Source organism: Giraffa tippelskirchi, chromosome 12 (assembly GCF_054371585.1).
Source record: "Giraffa tippelskirchi isolate mGirTip1 chromosome 12, T2T-mGirTip1v1.2.pri, whole genome shotgun sequence".
Lineage (NCBI taxonomy): Eukaryota > Metazoa > Chordata > Mammalia > Artiodactyla > Giraffidae > Giraffa > Giraffa tippelskirchi.
Window position 1 is genome coordinate 14,278,099 of NC_137286.1, and position 23,898 is coordinate 14,301,996.

Here is a 23,898-nt window from a genome sequence, read left to right on the forward strand (position 1 = left end):
GTGCTTCTCTTGTGTGTGTGTGTTTTTTTTTTAATTCCTCACAACAGTCCTGAGAAGTAGATGTTACTTTTATCTCCATTTCAGGGGCCTCAAACCTGTCAAATGGAGGCACAGAGAGATTTCACAGCTAAGTCATAGAGGCAGGATTTGAACTTGGGCACCTACTGCCAAAGCTTGTGTTAATGGGTTTTAATTTACCTGTGACAAAATTTAATCTTAGACTTTTCTTCTGTCAGAGTTTGTGTTTGGTTATTTTCTCTTGAAATCAATGTAGGTGTATTCAAGTGGACTAATATCATTCTAAGCATAACAGGATTTGATATCTTCAGTGAAAGATAAAAGTGAATCCATTCTATTGATGCAAAAAAATACTGTTAATGCAAATTAAATTTGGTTTAGCCTTGATCTTATTTTTTTCTATCTGTAGTGTGAACACTGAAGATACATAAAAAATATATTAAAAATGCTTTCTCCCTGACTGTAAACATAGTACAAACAGTAGAAAGTTTGGAAAGCATATGGGAAAGTAATGAGAAGAAAATAAAAATCACCTGTGATACTGCAACCCAGATATAATTAATATTTGGATATGCTTATTTCCTTTCAGAGTTTTTCTATGCATGAGTATAAAGAAGTATATTTACACAGTTGGGATCATGTTATGTATATGATTCTGTGTTCTTTTTTTTTTCATGTAACGTATTCTCCCTTGTCAATTATATTTTAGATTTAATGCATTTGCTTAATATGTGCATAACTGTGGGACTGTGTATGCTTTTTGTATTTTTTTTATCGTCTAAGAATATTAACCTACAGCCTTTTTATATGTAGCACTTATAACAGTCCTTAATAAGTGCTTTAACATGGTGATAAAGATCAAAAGATATAATGAAATTACTTAACACAGCTGTGGTAGTGTAATAAAGGTCTACAGCACCCAGTTCCTGAACCTGCCTAGATGGGAGTGTGCATGTGACACCAAGCAAAGTAGCAGGGATAGATAGGCATTGAGGTTGGGGGTAGCTGGTAGCTTGATTATAGGGCAAAACTAAATGGTGTAGGTAGTATATGAGAGTGGTCTAAAGGGAAGCCTATTTGGGGCTTCAAGTTGTAAGATAGGGGTAAAAGGGTTGATGAATCAAATACCTAGCCAGCTGGGCTGACTCTGAGGTAGGTCCTGTTAGCCTGTAGGTGGATAGAGTACTGTGGGAAGGCAGTATTTTGTGTTTTGTTTGTGTGTTTCCCTCCTGAGCCGTTTGTCTCAGGATTAGTGTCCTGTATTTAGGTCTTTGATAAATCATCACTGACTGACATTGATAGATTTTTTTTTCCCCTCCTCTGTTTGTCCTAGCATCCGCCTCTGCACTTAACAGTTGTTAATACAAATAAAATGAGTTCATACCTCTCTAGATATGTACTTAGAGTGGTGAGCAAGTTCACTGCCTTTCAAGGCCTGTGGTTAAATTAGATGCCATTAATCTGGGTGTTCCTGAGCAAAGTATGAAAACTGAGCTATAATCAGGAAAGGGGCTCAGAAGAACCAAGTTAATTTGCTATCATATAGATGGACGAGTCGGAGAAGGCAATGGCACCCCACTCCAGTACTTTTGCCTGGAAAATCCCATGGATGGAGGAGCCTGGTAGGCTACCGTCCATGGGGTCGCTAAGAGTCAGACATGACTGAGCGACTGAGCGACTTCACTTTCACTTGTCCCTTTCATGCACTGGAGAAGGAAATGGCAACCCACTCCAGTATTCTTGCCTGGAGAATCCCAGGGATGGCGGAGCCTGGTAGGCTGCCGTCTATGGGGTCGCACAGAGTTGGACACAACTGAAGCGACTTAGCAGCAGCAGATGGATGGGTGTCCCTAGATGAACCCTGTTTTAATTTATATCTGAGTATTTTAGGAGTGTGGACTTCCTTCCCCTGGGGGAATAAAGTATTGCTAGATTTCTAGGACTCAGTCTTCTGTTAACCTATCAGTTTTTCTAAAAATCAAGTCACTGTTTGTTTGTTTTTTAAGGAATGAAAATATCTGAATATGATTACTAGTGGTATTGGAACATGAAAAGTACTGATGAGTGCTTCTTTCTCAATTTCTTTTCCCTATTTTAAACTAGATGAGCCAATGGATATGTCAGTGTTATCTGAAGGAGGAGAGTCTTTTCAGAAGAAACTCCAAGGTGATGAGCCAGCAGAGATGGAAAACCCCCCTCTCCCCCCTGAGCCCACTGTATCACCACAAGCCTCAACACCAGTATCTCAGAGCACACCAGTCTTCACTCCTGGTTCACTTCCTATTCCGTCCCAGCCTGAGTTTTCTCATGTGAGTATTGTAGAATACGTTTTTTCCTCCTAACGTCTTTTTTTTTTTCCTAAAACAACTGTATTGAGGTATAATTTACAAACCATAAAACTCACCCATTTTGTGTGTGGTTTAGTGATATTTTAGTAAATTTATAGACTTGTGGGAGATAGTGAAGGACAGGGAAATCTGGCATGCTGCAGTCCATGGGGTTGCAGGGTCAGACGCAGCTGAGCGACTGAACAACAACAGTAGCAATAGACTTGTGCACCTGTCATGATAATCTAGTTTTAGAACATTTCCAGAGTCACCTAATACCTGGTGTACTTTTTATGTTTAAATTTTGTACTATGTCTTTAAACTTTTTGAAAAGTTACTTTGAAATTGAAAGGCAGCATTAATCATCATTCTGCCTTAATGCCAGGAACTTCTCACTAAATCAACCCTAGGCTTTCTACCAATTGTTATTAATGAAAATTTCTTTTCAAGTTGTTCAAGGCCCTCAAACTTCTTTTTGGAGAAACCACTTTTGGGAGCCTCCTGATTTCTAATCTGTGCTGTTGCCTTCTATTCCCAGTGTAGGACTGTCACCTCCCTTTCATTGTCTTCAGAGATTGTCCTTACCTGTCTTTGTGTTGGATTCCTCTTGGGCTCCATGTCTTCGTGCTTGATTTATGCCCTCATTTAGGTGGATGACATTCTTTAGTAGCAGACTTTCTACTCTCATACTTGATTCATAGTTTGTTAGGAGTATAGAATTTTATGTTGGAAATAATTTTCCTTTAAACTTTTTGAAAGCATCGCTTCACCATCTTCACAGTTCCAGTGTTGCTGTTGAGAAGTGTGGCCAGTTTGATTTTTGTTTTTAGTATTTATTTATTGATTTGGCTGCATTGGGTCTTAGTTGCACATGGATCTATATGGTGGCACATGGGCTTAGTTGCCCTGCAGCATATGGAATCTTAGTTCCCCAACCAGGGATTGAACCCAAATCCCCTGCATTGCAAGGAGGATTCTTAATCATTCAACCACCAGGCAAGTCCCTGTCCAGTTTGATTTTGATCTTTAATATATGAGCTGTTATTTTTCCTTACTGGAATCTTGTAGAATTTTCTCTTTATCCTCAGTGTTCTAAAACTTCCACATCCTTGACATAAGTCTGTTTTTATTTTGTATTCGTTAGCTCTCTCAATCTAGAAAGTCAAGTTGTTCAGTTCAGGGACATTTAATTATTTCTTCCCCTTTGTTCTTTGTTTTTTTTTTTTTGATGGAATACCTGTTGTTTGGATATTCAAACTCCTAGAATAGTCTTGTAGTTCTATTTGTATTATTTTGTGCCCTACTTCCCATCTCTCTCTCTCCTTTTGTTTAACTTTCTGGATGATTTCCTCAACTATTTTTTTTTTTTTTAATTTAAAAAGCCCCCACTTTATTGAGATTTAACTCATGCACCATATTGTTCAGCCTTTTAAAGTGTACAGTCGGGTGGCTTTTAGTATAAACTGTGCAGTTATTCATGACAATCTAATTTTAGAACATTTTCATCACATACATCTCCTCCAATCAAAAGACCCCATGCTTATTAACCATCATTTCCATTTCCCCTACTCCCAGCCATAGTCAATCGCTAATCTACTTTGTGTCTCTAAGACTTTGCCTTTTCTGGGTATTTCATATACAATAAGTGGAATTATACAATTTTGTGATTGGTTTCTTTAGTGTAATGTTTTCACAGTTCATCCATGTTGTGGTATGTATTAGAACTTTATTCCTTTTTATTTTGAATAATACTGTGTGTATACATACCACATTTTATTCATCCATTTATCAGTTGATGGACATTTGGGTTGTTTCCCCCCTTTTTGGTTATTATAAATAATACTGTGTACATTTATGCACAAGTTTCTCCGTGAATGTGTGTTTTTATTTCTATTGTATGTAATCATAATTTATTTCTCTCATTATATATAATTAGTGCAATTACCAGGTTCAACCATCTTTTAACCTTTCTCTGAGCTATTAATTTCTACTCTTGGGTTTTTAATTTTTATACTTTTTTTTCTCAAATGTTCTCCCTTTTAAAAAAAGATTAGCATTTTGTCATTTTACGGATATACTATCTTATCTCCCTAATGATATTAATAATAGTTTTTGAGAAGTTTTCTCCCTATAATGGTCACTATTTCTTCAAATAGATTTTAGTTTTGCCGGTTGTGTGTTTCACTTTTAAATTAGAGGCTTTCCTCTAGTTTAAGAGCATGATGGTAAATCCTTAACTGTCTGCCTCCTTTGAGAGTGAACTCCTAGAAAATTGACTAGAAGTTCTGAATTGTGGTTGGTGCTTCTTGTTTCTGGTATTTACTGTAGTGTGATCTGTAGGGCCATTTCTGGGGTCTCCTAACGTCAGTATGTTGATTTATCTCATCTTGTTCAGGTTCCCTCTTGTCTGCCATTACTTTAGAAGTCTGTGATGAAAGGGGACTGGGAGTGTTGAGAAACAGGGGCAGGTTCTAGTCAGTGTCAGTTTTCATTTACTCTCCCTGTTTCCAGTATGGTGCCTTGTGATAACTGTGTCCCCTGTCCCCCAGTTCAGGGATGTTCTGTTTTACTCTCTCCAGGGAGGAGGAGGGTCAGGGAGAGAGGATCTGGGGATGAAACTGCTTCTTAAATAGATTTCCAGCCAGTCAGTCCTCCTGATTTTAGCTCTGCCCTCATCACCACTTCTGGAGTTACCTGGGCTGCTGCCAAGTCCTGAATCTTTTTTGGGGCATGGTGATTCTGAGGTGTAATTTGGGTTACATCTTAGCTTTCTCCACTGCTGTCTTAGGAATTCAGTTTTCACTAGTCTGCTGCATAGATGACCACTCTTCTAAAATTTTATTGTGGTTATTTTCTTCATGTTCTTTTTCTTGAAAATTCATTTTTTTAAAAAAAAAATTCCTATACCATTCCTTAGTGGGATTTTGGAAAAAAGTTAAATGTGTATGTTAAATCCATTGTTTTTAATTGGAAGCTCCATAACTTGTTCATTGTGTATCAAACTCCTTATGTGTTATTCTTAATGGCTCACCTTTGAACATTTTTTTTTTTTTTCTTTTCTGTACATTGGTTACGGGAGTCCAAGTCAACCTAATTTTGATGTTGTAAGATCTGTTTGTTTACAATAAAATCATTACTAATCAAGAGGAAACTGAGATAAAGATAACTTCATGTATTTATTTCTTTTTTTCCCTAATATATTTGTTAATTACATAGCCTTTTTGATCCTTCCCCCAGGTGTGAGGGCTGAGGAGAGGATTAGTAGAAAACAGTTTGATAATTAACACTTTCTCATTCTTGATACATACATAGATGATTTTATTAGTGGCTTTTAAACTCTGTGTGAGACCAGTTTTTGACTGCTTGAATACTATGGATTTCGGTCTGTATTGAGTCTAGATTGGTTGACTTCCATTGACAGAAGTCCTGACAATTCTTCATCAGTCTTTATCCAGAGCCCCAGGGTTTTTTTTTTCCACTTGACTTTATTATTCTGACTAGGCCTTCAGAGATTATTAGGGGCCAGATACTAGATCCAGGCAGTCTTTTAAGAAATAAAGTTTATTGATAGGCTGATTAGCCCCTGAAATTTTACTTTGCTGACAGAAATTATACATATATTGAAAAAATTCTGTAAAAAAAAAACACAGAAATATTTACCTTGATAACTCTTAAAGCATATTCAGAATGGGGGCAACTGGTTAATGGGTGTGAGATTTCCTTTTGGAGTGATGAAGATGTTTTCAGAGTAGATAGAGGTGGTGTTTGCACATTGTAAATGCTCACTTTGAGGTGGTTATTTTTATATGAGTTTGACTTTCAAAAACAACTGTTATTTATAATTTTATTGGCAATGTCTTATCTATAAGCCTTTGTGAATTGACTTACTTTTTATAAAAAAATACATAATTTCTTATAAAATGTGTGTAACATACAAATAAGTGAAAGTAAGATTATCAGTTATCCTGTCTCAAATAACTGCTTGTAACTTTTTAATGGTGTGTATCTATTATTAATAACTTAAAAAACATGGAAATTATGTAAAAATGTATAGACCACAATAAAATATATATTCATATACTTCTTTAACTATAAAATTTTTCTATTTAATGCATAGCCTGTTTTTCTATATATTTTTTGATATTCATGTACAATTTTATGTAAGTTACAAAGTCTTTCATCATGTTAAGTGTATCACAATTTTTAAATGAATCTACCTGTAGATATTTAGGATATTTCATATTGTTTCCTTTTCTAAATAATTTTAGTATTGAACAGCATTGTAGCTAAATCTCAGTGTATTTTCATCAAATAATTTCCTGGAAATGGAATTATTTGGGTAAGGAGTATATAAGGTTTCAAGGTTGTTGTGTATTGTCAAATTGCCATTAGAAATGTTGAACCAATTTTATGCAGTCATGCCTGGGAGTATATGAGCAGATAAAACTTATTACTGTTTTTATAATCTGAAAGGGTAAACAGTAAGACCAAACATTGAAATATGAGAAGTTAATGAATGCACAGAATATTTGACAACCTACTTTGATTCCTCATTCTCTCAAAAATCGTAGGAAATGAATGCCTTTGTCTATGTCTAGAGCTTTATAGCATTTATGTTGAGCAAAACAGCACCCTAAATGTAAATTCTTACATAAAAACATTAAGCTTTGAGTTAAATTTTTTTTAAGATGTTCTTTACATAAAATGAGACTGCCATTTTAAGTGTATAGTTTGATGAATTTTGGTAGTTGTGTGCAAATGTATAACCATCATCATCATCGAAGTATGGAGCAGTTTCCTCACCCTAAAAAGCTTCTTCATAATCCTTTACAATTGATCTCTCCTTGCACTTCCCCAATACCCTCTTCTACCCTGGGCAACCAGTCATCCGCCTTCCGTCACTATAGTTTTATCTTTTCAAGAATTTCTTATAATTGGAATGATAAGTGTATGATGTTTTGTGTTTGAGTTTTTTAGCCTAGCTAATTTTTGAGATTCATTCACATTCTGGCATGTGTTAATATTTTAATCCTTTTTATTGTTGCATACTATTCTGTGATACAGATATCCCAAATTTATTCACCTCTTGATGAACATTTGGGTTGCTTTTAGTTTTTGGACATTTGATACTGCTGTGAACATTTGTGTACTCATTTTTGTGTGGACTTATGATTTTATTTTGGGTTAATACCTGCAAGTACAATTTCTGGATCATATAGTGACACTAATGTATGTTTAGCTTTGTAAGATAGAACCGAACTGTCTTCCTAAGTGGTGGTAGCTTTGGCATTGCCACCAGCAGTTTATGACAGTTGCAGTTGTTCCACATCCTCACCAACAGGATGTAATCTTACTGCTGCCTTCAGCCTTCTATATTGGTGTGTAGTGGTATCTGTTGACTAATGTGATTATCATAAACTTTGAACTTTAACATTTGCTTTGTGAGTGCCAGCACATTTTGAAATAGTGGGACATGAAATAAGAACAGGCATACCTCATTTCATTGTGCTTTGCAGATAATTTGTTTTTTTACAGATAGAAGATTTGTGGCAATCCAGAATTGTCAGATGATGTTTAGCATTTTTTAAAAATTATTAAAAGTACTTTTAAATTAAGGTATGTACATCTTTTAAAGGCACAGTGCTATTGCACACTTAGACTACATAGTTTAAACATAACTTTTACGTACAGTGGGAAACGTGAAAACTTGTGTGACTTGCTTTATTGTTGTGATCTGGAACTGAACCTGCAGTATCTCTGAGTTATGCCTATATGGTTCCCACTTTGTGAGAACTGAAGTGGACTGTGTAGGCTTATGTTCATGTGATTCCTATATAATTGACGGCCCATCATACAGTGTATGACATGATTTTAGTAGTGATATGTAGTAAATTTAAGTGTTTTTCTACCTACTTGAATACTTCTAGGTTTTTGTTTGGATTGTGCTTATTTTAGATCAGTGATTCACAAGAAAAGCATTAAACATTGACTTTTGATGAAAAAAGACTGATGGTTATGACTTGTATTTCTGGGATTATGGCCCTAGAGTTTTAAAATTCTTAGGTAATTGATTTAGAAATTTTAGAATTGAAGGGCTAGATATAAAAAATACGATTATGAAGAAATGATTGTTTGTCTGTTTTTGTTCTTCTTTAGGATATCTTTATTCCATCTCCAAGTTTGGAAGAACGATCAAATGATGAAAAGAAGGGTAGAGGTTTGCATAGTTCATCTTTGACTGTTGAGTGTTCTAAAACTTCAGAGACTGAACCAAAGAATTCCACTGAGGATCTGGGACTTTCTTTGACAGGGGATTCTTGTAAGTTAATGCTTTCTACAAGTGAGTATAGCCAGTCCCCAAAGGTAGAAAGCTTGAGTTCTCACCAGATTGATGAAGATGGAGAAAACACACAGATTGATGATACTGAACCCATGTCTCCTGTTCTCAATTCTAAACTTGTTCCTGCTGAAAATGATAGTATCCTGATTGATCCTGCACAAGAGGGCCAAGTAGAACTGAACCAGAATGATGATAAAGCAAAGGGGGATAACACAGAAACCAGGGATGACATTAGTATTTTATCTGCCGGTTGCAAAGGCAGAGAAGAACCTGTAGCGGAAGACGTTTGTATTGATCTCACTTGTGATTCAGGTAGTCAGGCAGTTCCCTCTCCAGCCACTCGATCTGAGGCACTCTCAAGTGTGTTAGATCAGGAGGAAGCTATAGAAATTAAAGAACATCATCCAGAGGAGGGGTCTTCAGGGTCTGAGGTGGAAGAAATCCCTGAGACTCCTTGTGAAAGTCAAGGAGAGGAGCCCAAAGAAGAAAATACGGAGAGTGTCACATTGCATCTTTCTCTGACTGAAACTCAGTCGCAAGGGCTGGGTCTTCGGAAGGAGGTCCCCAAACAAGAATGCCAGGAAGCTATGGAAGTTGAAACCAGTGTGATAAATATTGATTCTCCCCAGAAGCTTCCAGTACTTGAACAAGAATTGGAACATAAGGATCAGGAAGCATGGGAAGAAGCTACTTCAGAGGACTCGAGTGTTGTCATTGTAGATGTGAAGGAACCATCTCCCAGAGTTGATGTCTCTTCTGAACCTTTAGAGGGAGTGGAGAAATGCTCAGATTCTCAGTCGTGGGAGGATGATGCTCCAGAAATAGAACCATGTGCTGAGAATAGAGCAGATATCCAAGAAGAAAAGAGTGCAGAGTATGAAGGAGATGGGAAATCAGTGACTGCAGAAAAAGAACCCGTAGAGGCAGACTCTTCACAGCCTCCTTTGACCTTAGTGAGAGCAGATGGTACTCCAGGACCTGAGCAGGAAATGCAGCAGACCCAACCACAAGAGAGAACAGATAGCACATTAAGGGAAGACTCAAAAGTGACTAATGCAGAGCACGTGGACTCAGGTGTCGAGGCCCAGCAACTGGAGAAAGCCTCTGCCCAGGCTTCACAAAGCTTCTGTGAAAGCTCTAGCGGTAAGTGTGATTGTAAATTGTTCTGTGATTCCAACCAAAGTATAATTTAGAATGGAAGGTAGGCAAGAACTGCCTATTTGTTACATCAGGGCTGCAAATGAGTTTGGATTTATGTTTGTGAGCAGCCAATAATTAAAATATGTGGTTTTTTCTTTTGTAGCTTTAATTATTTGTGGAATCAGAGATCATTTGAGGTTTTTATCAGCTTTAGAACTCGGGTGTAATTAGCATGAATTTTCTAAGTATTTAGAAAATTGTACCAATGTGGTATTTTCTACTTAAGTCCCAGCCTTGCTCCATATTTTTGTATTTCGACAATGGCCTTCAAGTACAGGGACCTTTTTTGATTACCTTATGCAGTTAAATCATGTTCAAAAAAAGTGTGGTGGTTTCTTCCTTACGGGTATTCAGTTTCTAACATTGGTTCAATGTGTATACATCTTAAACCTTTAACTGGGAAAGTTTTAGTTTGTGTGCTTTATCTATTTTATTTTTTAAAAGTTTCATTTATTTTTGGCTGTGCTGGGTCTTTGTTGCTTTGCTGGGCTTTCTGTAGTTGTGGTGAGCCGGCTTCTCATTGTGGTGGGTTCTCTTGTTGCAAAGCACTGACTCTAGGGTGCTCGGGCTTCAGTAGTTTTGGCTCGTGGGCTCAATAGTTGAGTCGCAAGGGCCTAGTTGCTCCTCAGCATGTGGAATCTTCCCAGACCAGGGATTGAACCTATGTCCCCTGCATTGGCAGGCAGATTCTTAACCACTGGACCACCAGGGAAGTCCCTTTATCTATTTTATACAGTCCAGAATGAGAATTAGAGCTTATTTCTGAACTATTTCTAGAATATCATATCTGACATTAGCTGAAAAGAATTCAAACTTTCTGAATGCCCAAAGTCAGTATAATTTAAAAACAAAACAAACCAAAAAACCAAAATACAGACTTAAGAAAGCAAGTTTCTAAAGATAGTGGAAATGAGAAGCAATGTTTAGGTAGCATCATGGCTATTAGTATCGGTGATCATACTTTTGATGTTCCTGGTGCTAGTTTATACCTCTTGTCTACGAGCGATTATTAGTACTTTTTTAATCTCAAAATTGCTCCCTTTCATTAGATTTGATGTTCATATCTTTTTTTTTTTTCCTTTTTAGAACAAGAAATGAAAAGGAGCTAAAAAGGAGGTTAGGGGGTGTTGGGTTCAATCTCTTCTTCCTAAAGTCATGTGGCTAGTTAATGATTGAAGTGGGACTAGAACCTCGGTCTCCTGATTCCCAAGTCTGTGCTTTTTCCTCCTGTAAAACTGTATGATATGTGCTTCGTGGCTCAGTCATGTCCAACTCTGAGACCCCGTGGACTGGAGCCCGCCAGGCTTCTCTTGTCCATGGGGATTCTCCAGGCAAGAATACTGGAGTGGGTTGCCATTTCCTCCTCTAGAGGAATCTTCCCAACCCAGGGATGGAGCCCATGTCTCCCGCATTGCAGGCAACTTCTTTACCATGTGAGCCACCAGAGAAGCCCCAAACTGTACGATAACTGTTTCTCTAATTCTGCTGAGTTATGGCAAAGAACTGTCTGAATGACCTACTATTCTACATTATTAAAGATTTTTATAGTTTCATTTTATATTAAGTACTGTTATCAATCTAAGTCATGTTTTGTAGGAAGGTTGCTTTAGTTGTTGTACAGAAAGAATTGTAGGTTGGGGAAAGAGGGAGACTTCAGGCAGGCACAGTAATCGATAGGCTCTTATAATCATCCAGAAATGAGGCATTGAAGACCAGATAATGGCACTGCAACCCGTATAAGCCAATATCTGTTAGGTTGTAGTGATGCATTGGATCAGTAGTGCTAAGATAACTTTTCGTAAATAATTTTCTGTAATTAATGCTTGCTTATTACATTCTCATATTGTGGTTTGTCATGTAGAAGGCTCTACTTAAGGATTTTATACAGATTTTCAAAAGTCTGAATGGTTGGAATGGTTGATTATAATGTGAAGGATAGTTCCTGTCAAGAGAGAGCACAGATGGTTGTTCTGGGAATGAAAATTGTGTAAAATAGTCTTTAGAGTGTATGACGCTTTGTGAGGTGTATTTGTTTTTTAATTTCTATATCTTTAAGTTCTTTATTAATTTGAAGGACTTTTTAAAGAGTTGCCAGAGAACGAATGCTTACCTACCAGCCCATTTCATTTTGCTCTAACTATGGTGGAATTCTTTGCCAGTTAGATGGGACTTTGAGACTTTCCTCTTCTGCTCTTCACAGTTTCTTAAGCAGCACATGTGAGCTTTTCATCCTTGTGGGAACTTGTGATACAGAGCTGGTTGGTTAGCAGCACAGGTAACAGCTTGGACTTCTGATTGGTGTCTGAAGTGGGGGCAGTCTTGTGAGACTGAGCCTTTAACTTGTGGGATCTGATGCTATCTCTGTGTTTTCCTATTGGCTCAGATGGTAAATAATCTGCCTGCAGTGCAGAAGACCTGGGTTGGATCCCTGTGTCGGGAAGATCCCCTGGAGAAGGGAATGGCTACCCACTCCAGCATTCTTCCCTGGAGAATTCCATGCATAGAAGCCTGGTGGGCCATAGTCCATGGGGTTGCAAAGAGTCAGACACGACTGAGCAACTAACGCTAACTAACTGGGTAGACAGTGTCAGAATTAACTTTGTACGGCACCCACTAAATGTCCCCTGGGAATCAGAGAATTGCTTGGTGATGTGAAAGGGACATTAGACAAACAATTTTCACAAGGAATAGTGACTGGGTAAGCCATATTATAGTTATTCTGAGCCATTCCAGGAAACTAAGTACAACTTTTCACATGCCAGGTTTAAGAACAGCAGTTGGGCATAATTCTTATTTTCTCCCAAACTTAGTCATTTTATTAAAAGCGGTACATAATTAGGAATTCAGAAAATGTGATTTTGGCCATTTGCTAATTCTGATTAGAAATTTGGAATGGAGACCTAGTTAAAAAATAAAGTTTTGTTTCTAGACAAATGTTCGATAATGACCAGTATGTCTACAGTGGGAATGCTCATATATATGAGATTAACCATTGCACTGCTATGGCCTAGAACTGGTCAGTACTGCTGAATTGTGAAACCTATATATTTCTTCTAGAACCAATGAGTATTTTGAAGTCCTTTTAGCCCATGAAATCCTTTGTCTGCTCTTTGAGTAGATTGTAAATTATAAGTATTAACATCAGACTTTAACATAGAGAAATCATACAGATTGCTAAAGCTTATAAATGAACTCCCTGAGATAACATTACACAAAATTAACATGTCTAGATTTGAAACTATCCAGCTTACTACTGTCTTGGGGCTCAGATGTTTCTGTGTTCTTTGTGACCCCAAGTTCCTCAGGGACTCCAGACTTCTGGACTGCCTCTATTTGCCTGTTCCCTAGTTGTCTACTTTGTGTCAGTTCTGTTGATGAGCAGAGAGAACAGTAGGACATTGGTTGAGAGGCCTGATGAGGGAGGCGGGTTGGGAATGAGGCAGAATTGGGGAGCAAAGAAAAAGAATAATTGAGATATTTCTTGCAGTTCTCCTCACTTTTGCCTTTTTGGTACTTCTGTTTTGATTTCCGTTTTGTTTATCATCATTTGTTTTTTTTTGTTTGTTTGTTTCTTGCTTTCTCCAGAAACTCCATTTCATTTTACTTTGCCTAAAGAAGGTGATATTATTCCACCATTGACTGGTGCAACTCCACCTCTTATTGGGCACCTAAAATTGGAGCCCAAGAGACACAGTACTCCTATTGGTGAGTGATTAAATGTAATGATGTTTAAAGCAGAATTTCTGAGATACCATTCTATATGCCAGTGATTTTATATCTGAGGAGTTGGGCTTGCCTGATGAGGTTGATTTTTGTCTTAGGAAGAATAAGGTTATGGTGTCTGATTCCATGAGTTAACTCCCAGGAAATGTGAGCATTGATGAGAGGAAGGAAAGAAAGGATGCAGTGAAGGAAGGAAGGAAGAACATCTATGAAGATTTTATTCTGTTACTTGCAAGGCCATAGTATCTGAGTGTTAAACAACAGGTTAGAGCTGTTTTATAAGGAAGGGACAGCAGGTAGGGTAGAAGTACTGTTTACTCAGGACCCTGGCTGATCAGTCTGCTGCTGCTTGACAGGGCAAGGAAATTTAGATCCTCCTTCCCTGAAGCAGCTGGTAGTCTTCTACATTAACCTATTTGTTTTCTCTAGTCAGTGCTGGGAGGTAACAGTCATGCCGTCTGGAGTCTCCTGCTACCTATGCCTGATGCTGGCAGATGTGGGTTGGCTGAGGGCTCATGCAGCATCCTTTGTCCAGATGCAGAAGTGGAACTGAATCCTGTTGCTCTTCTTAAGACCAGGTGTCAGTACTAGTTCGTAGTTGTTGATACTTGTGACAGGATCTATCCTAGGAATCCTCTTCAATCCTGCAGAGCTGTGGAGCCAAACAAATTGATGACTTTGAATTGTTATTTTTCATGTTTGTATTTTAGTGTTCTTTCTTTCTTCCCCCTCCCTCCCTCCTTTCAGGTATTAGCAACTATCCCGAAAGCACCATAACAACCAGTGATGTCATGTCAGAAAGCATGGTGGAGACCAACGATCCCATACCTGGAAATGAAAAAGGAAATTCTGGGGCTGCCCCAGAAATGGGTGATCAGTTGTGTTTGAGAATGAAATTGGTCAGTCCTGAGACTGAGGCAAGTGAAGAGTCTTTGCAGTTTAGCCTGGAAAGTAAGTTTTATTTATGTTAATCTTGGGTAACTAGTGGCTCCAGATCTTCTGGAATTTTTTTTTTTCTTCTGGTTTTAATGATTGAAATTTTTATAAATGTTATTTGTAAAGTCTTATTTTCATGAATTTTAATTCTTTGTTTTTGCTAGTCACAGTCATGTTACTGAAGATGCTCCATCTTATAATCTCTATGATGCTGCTTGTATCTCTATATTAAACTTGTGTCTATATAAAGTAATTGGTTTTCATAATCAGAAATGTCTGAGTTCAGAAGTGACTAGAAAATGTAGGATTGTGGATTCAGGTTGTAGGTTTAAGTTGACTTTCCCGCATTAATGGCAAGTTGTTTGGTGTGGCTGGAATACAGAGAAGGTACAAGGGAATGGCTGCAAAGTCAGGACTGGATTCTGAAAGGCCTTTTACATCATGCTGAAAAGCTGAAGAATTTTAAGCAGGGGAGTAATATGGTCAGATTTGCTTCTTTTAAAGGATCAGCTGATTGTTTGAAAAATTTGTGCATCATTCCTTTCCTTGCCCATTTTCTGTTCTGCTGCCTGGCAAATGCAGTCCTTAACCAGGAAGTGGGATCATGAGTAGTGGGACAGAGATGAGGGGATGAATTTGAGAGATGAATAGCAGAATAGAGAGGATCTTGGGACCAGATAAATATGGAAATAATATAAGAAAGAATATAGAATGACTTAACATCCACATTTTGTTTTCATGATAGCACTCTGTAGTAAATCTTATTTCCATTTTGTTGATGAGAAAACAGACTGAGGTTTTAAACCTACTGTTAAAGTAATTGGTAAAAGGTGGAGCAGGAGTTTGAATCAGATCCATCAGACTCTAAAGCTTGTAATTCTTCCACTAGTAAGTTTGTAAATGGGGTTTAATGGAGTTAGGAGAGGAAAAAGCTTTATCAAGGAGATTGTTAAGGAATATTCCTGTAGATAAGGAGAATATTCCTTATCTTAGATAAGGAATATTCCTAGATAAGAGGGCTAGGAGAGTATAAAGCCATGGAAGCCTGTGAGGAGGAGAGTTAAAAGAAAATGTCACATGGAGAAGTGAGGTCTAGAAAGATATATCTGGAAATGTACATTAGACTTGGCAGTTAGGATCCATTGGGTGACTCTAGAAAGAACTATTTCAGTATAGTGATTTCAGTATAGTGGTTTGGGTGGGACCTGTACTGAAAAGGGGAGGAGAAGAGGCAGCAAATGTATTCTACTTTTGAGAAGTTTATGTAAGAAAGGAAGAGAAAATAACAGCAAGTTAGAGGGGAATATAGAACTGAAGGAGGTTTTTTTTTTTTTTCCCAGGCTGAGGGATACCTAAGCAGGTTTAGAGATTGAAAGGAAATCTCCAAAGGGGAAATAGGTTAAAAATGAGATTCTTGAGAGAGAGAGGGGGGAGCTTTCAAAGACTGCAGATAGAGTGGATGGACCTGATAAGAACTCTGATTCTATGAGATTGAAAAGAAACTTTAGCTGTGTATTTTGCATTCTTACTATATGTCACATATGTATGCCATACATGTACAGCTCATTAAATCTGATAACAAACCTGTAAAGTAGATCCTACTGTTATCCTTATTTTATAGGTAAGGAAACTGAGGCACAGAAAGGTTGAGCATATTCCCTAGAGTCACACAGCTAGTCAATAAAGTAACCTGAATTCAAAGTAGTTCCAAGAACCAGAAGTCTGGTTCTGAATTAGAGTGCAGTTCTGCTTCTCAGTGCTTATTGATTTGAAAATTTAGAACCTCAGTATAAATAAAATATTACATGTTTTCATCATTATTGTCATCTTCTCTGAAATCACATAGGACTTAGCAAGAGACTACATGATAGCTTTGAATCTTTAGATTTGAAGTTACAATTGGGAAGACCTTAAATGGAGCTAAATGAAAAGATGACCATATTAGTAAATTTTACTACCTTTTCTGATAATCGGGCACCATACTAATAGTTTTCCCCATTTTATCCTCACAATAAACCTGTGAGGGTTGGTCGTGTAGCTTGTGGGATCTTAGTTCCCAGACCAGGGGTTGAACCCCAATCCACAGCAGTGGAAGTGCAGTCTTAACCACTAGACCCCCAGGGAGTCCCTGGGTTGGTCCTATTTTATCTTTATTTTGAAGTTTATCTCCAGCTTGGACCGCTAAATGCTGGAGCCAGGATCTGAGCCAGGTTTCTGTTACAGAGCCAGGCCTCTGACTACCAAACTTCAGCTGCCTCCTTGATGAACTATTCGAATTATATTGGGTTCTGACTGTTTTAGAAGTGTTTTAAAGTATTTATTATTTTTTCTAAGGCTAGAATTAATTGTAAATGAACACATTTTAATCCTGTGGCATTGCTTTGAGAATATGGAATTCTTTTCAGTATGACCTTTAATTTTTTACTGCAGGTTCGTTCTTGAAAATGTGTTTTATTTTTCAAATATCTGTCCCAAAAGCTCTTTGGGAAGAATTTGAGTACCTTCTGTGTGTGGGTTCTCTTAACACTATTGCATAATTACTAAAGTTTTTTGTTTTTAAAAAAATTTTATTGAAGTAGAGATGAATTACAATGTTGTGTTAGTTTCAGATTTATAAACTTTCTCAGAAGTTTCTTTAAATTTGTTTTGAAAATTTTAAATAGAATTTTTTTTTTACTACATGATTTTTTTTTTTACTTAGAAGAGGTGAATTGAAATTCAGAAATTTCATTTTCATTTTTAAATCTTACTTGGTAATTCATTATATTGTACTTTTGGAGAAACTGAGTAGCCATCTGTAGGGATTTTGAAAGAAAATCGGTGGAAGTGAGAAAGACATGTCATTAAATGATAAGAAATCTTTTCATGTTCACTTTTTATTCCTACTCATTTCCTTTTTATTATTTGTTGCAAATACTAGTAGATCAGATTTTTATTTTTATGATTTTTTTTTTAAATGTCATAGTGAAAAGAGGCCTTCAATAGCTTCAAAAATTCAAGCATTATTTTCGAGTATCATTGGGGCTGAGCAGGTTTTTAAGAGACGGTCTTAAGGTGTGATACTGAGTTCTGTTTTTCTTTCCTTTCTTTTGTTTTTATTCAGAGCCAGCAACTGGTGAAAGAAAAAATGGATCTACTGCTGTTGCTGAGGCTGTTGCCAGGTAACCAGAGCTGGTTGCTATTTAGAGGAGTTTAATATACAAAGCCACTGGTAATGAGGGGAAGATAATTTATCAAGAGAGGAAAAAAACTTGAAACTTGAGCATAAACCATGTAGCAGTGTGTTGAATCTAACCGTAGGCTTTTTTTTAATTAATACTTTAATAAAGCTTTTGCTATATTTAGAACTAAGATATTTAATGGTGTTTCCCTTTCTTCCTTTTGTTCACATGAGAGTGCCTCTTTTCTTTTACTGCGTGTGAGATTGAGATTGTTGTTACTGTTGGTGAGGAAATGGGAAGTTAACACGAGGTAGCTGTAGACCTTATTCTTTCTGAGGTCTGCCCTTGCCAGCCTTAGCCTCAGGCCATATTCTCTTCTGCCTGCCAAATTAGCTACAGTCCTGTTGTTTTTGCTTTGTCACGAATGCTGTCATAGTTTGAATATGACCCCATCCTGAGGCTCTGGTGGTAAGCTTTGCCATCTGGTGGCCGTGAGAATAGAATTGTTTCATTGGTTTCTTGTGTGAGTCATCCCATATGAAAATACTAGCAGTAGTTGTTGAAGTTATAGGTGAGGATTCTTAAATCAGGCTAGAAAGGTGCTATAAATAAGTGAAGCAGTCTAGGTGCAAGAGCATGAAATGTTGATGATGGCCAACTGATCGTGTGTCTCGTTTTAAAGGGGGATAGCCTGTATTCATTTCCAGCCAGTCATTACCATGCAGACTTACTGTTGAGAAATCTTTAAATTTTTAAAGAGAAATATGAATTTTTAAACATAAAATTTCCTGCCTGGTGGGTCATCTAAAATTGTTGTTGACTAAGTTGTCTGTGGACTAAATTTGATCCTCAGTTATAAGTGTCTGATCTATCTAAATCCTTTGATTTGTGCCGGGCTATGTCTAGAGAGATTAATTATTTTCTGGTTTTTTACATATTTAATTTGAAAGATAAGTACCTTTGACTCCTTATTAGTTGAAGACTCTTTAATGTTGTGTTGAAGAAAATGGAGTTTATACTTGATCTTTCAGTTTTAACAAAATTGTTAAAACCCAACACAACTTGTTATCACTTTGTACATGTACTTGTTAAGAGGGAACAGTATATGCTGCTAAACTTTCTGGATCCTTTGGGTGGAATGTAGGGATGGAAAAATAGGGAAAAACCTGAGGCAGAGGGATGGATTGCAGGATCACAGAATGAGATTCACTGATATTGTTGTGAAGCAAATTTTTATTTTTTTATTTTTTATTTATTTATTTATTTATTTATTTTTTGATATTGTTGTGAAGCAAATTTTATATAGGAAAATCCATATTTTAAGAATCTTTGACTTTACCATTGGGTTCACCATTGGTAATCATTTAAAATAAGCTCTGTTTGGTTCAGTTCAATCGTTCATTTATGTCCGACTCTTTGTGACCCCATGGACTGCAGCACACCAGGCTTCCCTGTCCATCACCAACTCCCAGAGCTTGCTCAAACTCATGTCCATTGAATCAGTGATGGACTCTGTTAGTGTAGTTTAAATGCTGTCTCTGTGTTTAGGTGAAGCAGTACCACTCTGTTTTGAAGTGTTGTCTGTAGCTGGACGCTGTTCAGATTACTTGCTTCCATCTTGTCTCTCTCACACATTTCATTATTGAAGATTTCATGCATTTACAAAAGTAAAGAGAATAGTATCATGAACTACCAAGTATTCATCACCCAGGGTCAAAAATTACCAACTTATGGCTAGTCTTGATTCATTTATAAATGCTTCCTGCACTCTCCACTCCACTGGATTTTTTTAAAGCTAATTCTAGCATTGTATCATTTTTACTGTAAATATTTCAATGCTGTCTCTAAAAGAAAAGAATTCTTTAATTTGAACTTAACCACAGTACTATTATCATGCTTTTAAAATTGACATTGATTCCTAATGTCATCAAATATTTGGTATTCAGATTTTTAAGATTCAGAGAAAGAATTTTATTCTCTCTGTACCTAAAAGGATAATTTCCAGAGGCACTTTTCTTTTCACAATTAACACAGTGTATCGCTTTAATTTATTTCTTAGTTCCCAGAAGACCATGTCTGTGTTTAGCTGTGTCTGTGAAGCCCAGCAAGAGGATGAGGCTCGAAGTCAGGATTCTGCCTCTGCACCCATCAGGCGAGCATTATTTTCATAGCATCTTTTGGGCTATATGGTTTCACAAAATGATTGGTAGCAAAATCTAGAATATATTGCCACTGTTTTGTGAACTTGAGCTTACTGTTTTATTTGAGGGACTGTGACATATTCTAGGTGGATTTATAAATGAGATATCATGAGAAGTTTTATTAAATATTTTATAGATAGATTTTTGTCTTTATCTGCCAGTTCTATCGATTTAAAATGATTCAGTCTTCATAACTTAGAAAAATATATCATCCTGGATTTCTAAGTTTATTCTCTTTTACTTAGTTTTGGACATGTTTACTTTTAACAGAATTTTTAATTTCCATTATTGTCTCATACAGCAAAACTGGGATGTTTGACAGCTCAAATTTAAAGTTTATCAGGCTTGATGGAATTAAAATTTTCCAATAATTTCTTTACTCCAGTATCTCCTAGAACAGCTATGAAGCTTGGAAAAAGTTTTTGAGTTACAAAGTATTTCTTCTGTATTAGAAAAATATCTTGTTTGGAATATGTGGTTCTTATATTTAGTGTAGGAGAAATAAGTAATGTCAGTGGAATAAGTTTGTATCTTCATTAGGAATCTTGTATCTCTAGAATTCAGTAATTTGTAGTTAGGGAATATAATAATGTTTTGTCATCAGGTATATCGTTAACAGTGTTATTTGCAACATAATTTTTTGGTTTTTTTGGCTGTCTCTAGCTTGCGGGGGGCCTTGGTTCTCCAACCAGGGATTGAAGCTACACTCTTGGCACTTGAGTCCTAATTCCCTAAAACATAGTTTCTGTGCTCCTTATTGGTAGAAATATTTAAGAGAAGCACATCAGTGCTTTTACTAAACATTCTAATGATTACACGTGATCTTATTGGTTTTCTTGGGAATCAGATAGTCCAGATCACATCCTTTGTTGTATCAGGAAACTTGTTAGGTGAAGTACCACCTTGTATGGTTACAAAAGTTGTGTGGTCTTTGCCCAGCAATTAGGAAATTTATTGGTTGCATTGTATTGCCTTCCTATTTTATTAGATGGTTATAATAGACTAGGATGCTGGTGATTTTTGTTTAACCTTGATGGAAGAAGGGCCTGAGAATTCAGGTGATCTTGATTCCAGTTCCCCCTCTGCCTATGCTCAGAACAGAATGGTTAGATGTTTATTAAATATGGAGGTTTATTCTTCCACATTTCACTTTGGATTAATTTTACCCAGGCTTTTTCTGCTAAAATTTGCCTTTTTTGGCATCAGTTTCTAAACCTAACATATAGTGACCAGAGTAGAATTGTGTAGCCGAAGCTAATGAAGAAAGGGAAATGTGGTCCTTCTTAAAATTATTGAATTTCTTTTGTCTGTCTCTTTTCTGGTGCTAAAATTTCCTTCTTTATTGTTTTGTGGGAGATTTAATATACACATCTTTGTGATAGATGTTTCTTGGAGGAAAGTGTGATTTGCACATCCTTTATTTGATGCTAACACGATAAAGATAAGTAGCAAAATTCTGATATTTGACCGGAATCTGCTGAATGTTGCTGCTGTTGCAATGAGATATCTTTAGTCTTTAGAGAGATAGGAATTGTTCTGATTAACAGTTTTGGGGGAAAAGGCAGCCTGTTATTTGTCAAATTAGGAATTAAAAAGTAAAAAATGAAGCTTTGTTTAAAACTGAAATTCTATTCAGAAGTTCTGCCCTAAGTAAATAGTTTATGAGGTAAAATGTCTAGGCTTGTTTAGGGGTGGGAACAATATAATTGAATTCTTAAAATGGTAAATCAAATCCTGTCCCTTCTAGCTTTTGGCTCACTTGTATTATTGCTTATGTCTTGATATGTTAGATGTCTTCAAGATTCAAATGTGTATTCAGTCCATGCTTTGTCTTATGCAGCTAACACTGATTGAGCATCTGCTGTGTATCTAGCGCTCTGCTAAGTAATTTGTATGTATGATCACTTATAAACCAGATTGGTGTTACTCTTCAGTCTTCTGGTGATTTTACTCTTACCTGTTCTTTACTGGGCCATATATCCTCATTCAGTTGAGGTTCCTGACAGATAGGACCCAAACTCTTAACAACCAATTGCATTGAATATATCAGGCTCTGTTTGGCCAGAACTCTCTTGTAAGCCCTGCTTTGGTCTCGTGTTGTGGTAAGCTGTGCTATACAAGATAGAAACCTCAGAAATGCCTCCTTTTCCCTTTCTTCTCCAAGATGCAGAGCAAGCCCTAAAGAAGTCTTCATGCTTCCTTCTTCTGTCTGCCCAAGTTCGTTCAGTTTCTTAGGGTGAGAGCTCCTCCCAAGTTGGAGACAGCTTTTTCTGTCTAGATGGCTAGTTCTCTTTTTATGTGGCCAAACACTTACAGCAGCAAGATACATAGTTTCTAGACTGTTTGTCACCGTGAATTTATCTTCTGGGTATATCTCAGTTTATGCTTTGTCAAACATGGTAGCCTGAAACATTCCAGATGTCTTTCCATGATTAGTTCAGAATGGATTCTTTTTGTCTATTCTGGCGGTGGATCTTCCTAACCCAAGACTGAACCCAGGTCTCCTGCATTGCAAGCAGATTCTTGTTGTCTGAGCTATGAGGAAAGCCCTTATTCTGGTGTATGTGCACGCACGCGTGCCTGCATGTGTGTGTGTGGGCTTTGTTGCTGCTCACGGGCTGTCTCTAGTTGCAGTCAGCAAGGGGCTACTCTTATGTGCGGGCTTTACTGCAGTGGCTTCCCTAGTGGCGGAACATGGGCTCTAGGTGCACAGGCTTCAATAGTTTTGGCTCGTGGGCTTAGTTGCTGCACGGCATGTGGGATCTTTCTGGACCAGGAATAGAACCTGTGTCTCTTGCATTGGCAGGGGGATTCTTTACCACTGAGCCACCAGGGAAGCCTGTGGCTACTGTATATTTAACGCAATCTAAAAATACATTAGTACGTAGTTTTTCATAGTACAGTAAATCACTGAACTTATGATTGATTTACTGTTTTTTGATTTTAAATTTATGTTTTAATTGAAGGATAACTGCTTTACAGAATTGTGTTAGTTTCTGCCTAACATCAACATGAATCAGCCATAGGTATACATATGTCCCCTCCCTTCCACCTCCCTCCCCATCCCACCCGTCTAGGTTGTACAGAGCCCCAGTTTGAGTTCCCTGAGTCATACAGCAAATTCCATTGGCTATCTATTTTACATACAGTAATGAAAGTTTCCATGTTACTATCTCTGTACATCCCATCCTCTCCTTCCTCCTCCCACCCTGTGTCCATAAGTCTGTTCTCTGTGTCTGTGTCTCCATTGCTGCCCTGCAGATAATTTCATCAGTACTACCATTCTATATTCCGTATATATGGATTAATATACAATATTTATTTTTCTCTTTCTGACTTAATTCACTCTGTATAATAGGCCCTAGGTTCATCGACCTCATTAGAACTGACTCAAATGTGTTCCTTTTTATGGCTGAGTAATGTTTCGTTGTACATATGTACCACAGCCTCTTTATCCACTCATCTGTCATTGGGCATCTAGGTTGCTTCCATGTTCTTGCTGCTGTAGATAGTGCTGCAGTGAACATTGGGGTACATGTATCTTTTTCAATTTTGGCTTCCTCAGGGTATATGCCTAGTAGTAAGATTGCTGGGTCCATATGGTAGTTTTATTCCTAATTTTCTAAGGAATCTTCACACTGTTCTCCATAGTGGCTGTATCAATTTACATTCCCACCAATAGTGCAAGAGGGTTCCCATTTCTCCTCATCCTCTCCAGCATTTATTGTTTGTAGAGTTTTTGATGTTGGCCATTCTGGCTGGTGTGAGGTGATATCTCCTTGTAGTTTTGATTTGCATTTCTCTAGTAATGAGTAATGTTAAGCAGCTTTTCAGGTGTTTGTTAGCCATCTGTATGTCTTCTTTGGAGAAATGTCTGCTTAGGTCTTTTTCCTACTTTTTGATTGGGTTGTTTGGTTTTCTGATATGAGTTGTATGGGCTGCTTATATATTTTGTAAATTAATCCTTTGTCAGTTGTTTCATTTACTATTAT

The 23,898-nt window shown here is 37.2% G+C and overlaps 1 protein-coding gene across 15 annotated transcripts in view; it reads left to right on the plus strand.

Moving 5' to 3' along the window:
- Positions 1-23,898, plus strand: part of TP53BP1 (tumor protein p53 binding protein 1) — an 87,566-nt gene that overhangs the window by 35,622 nt on the left and 28,046 nt on the right. For 9 of the 15 annotated variants that reach the window (XM_081548360.1, XM_081548359.1, XM_081548361.1 and 6 more), the window contains 6 exons: positions 2,122-2,327; positions 8,502-9,828; positions 13,471-13,590; positions 14,356-14,559; positions 17,648-17,705; positions 19,765-19,857. In XM_081548360.1, coding sequence (XP_081404486.1) covers positions 2,122-2,327; positions 8,502-9,828; positions 13,471-13,590; positions 14,356-14,559; positions 17,648-17,705; positions 19,765-19,857 — 2,008 coding nt within the window. The remainder of the gene's footprint in view (positions 1-2,121; positions 2,328-8,501; positions 9,829-13,470; positions 13,591-14,355; positions 14,560-17,647; positions 17,706-19,764; positions 19,858-23,898) is intronic. The other 6 variants (XM_081548362.1, XM_081548363.1, XM_081548366.1 and 3 more) reach the window with 1 other exon arrangement.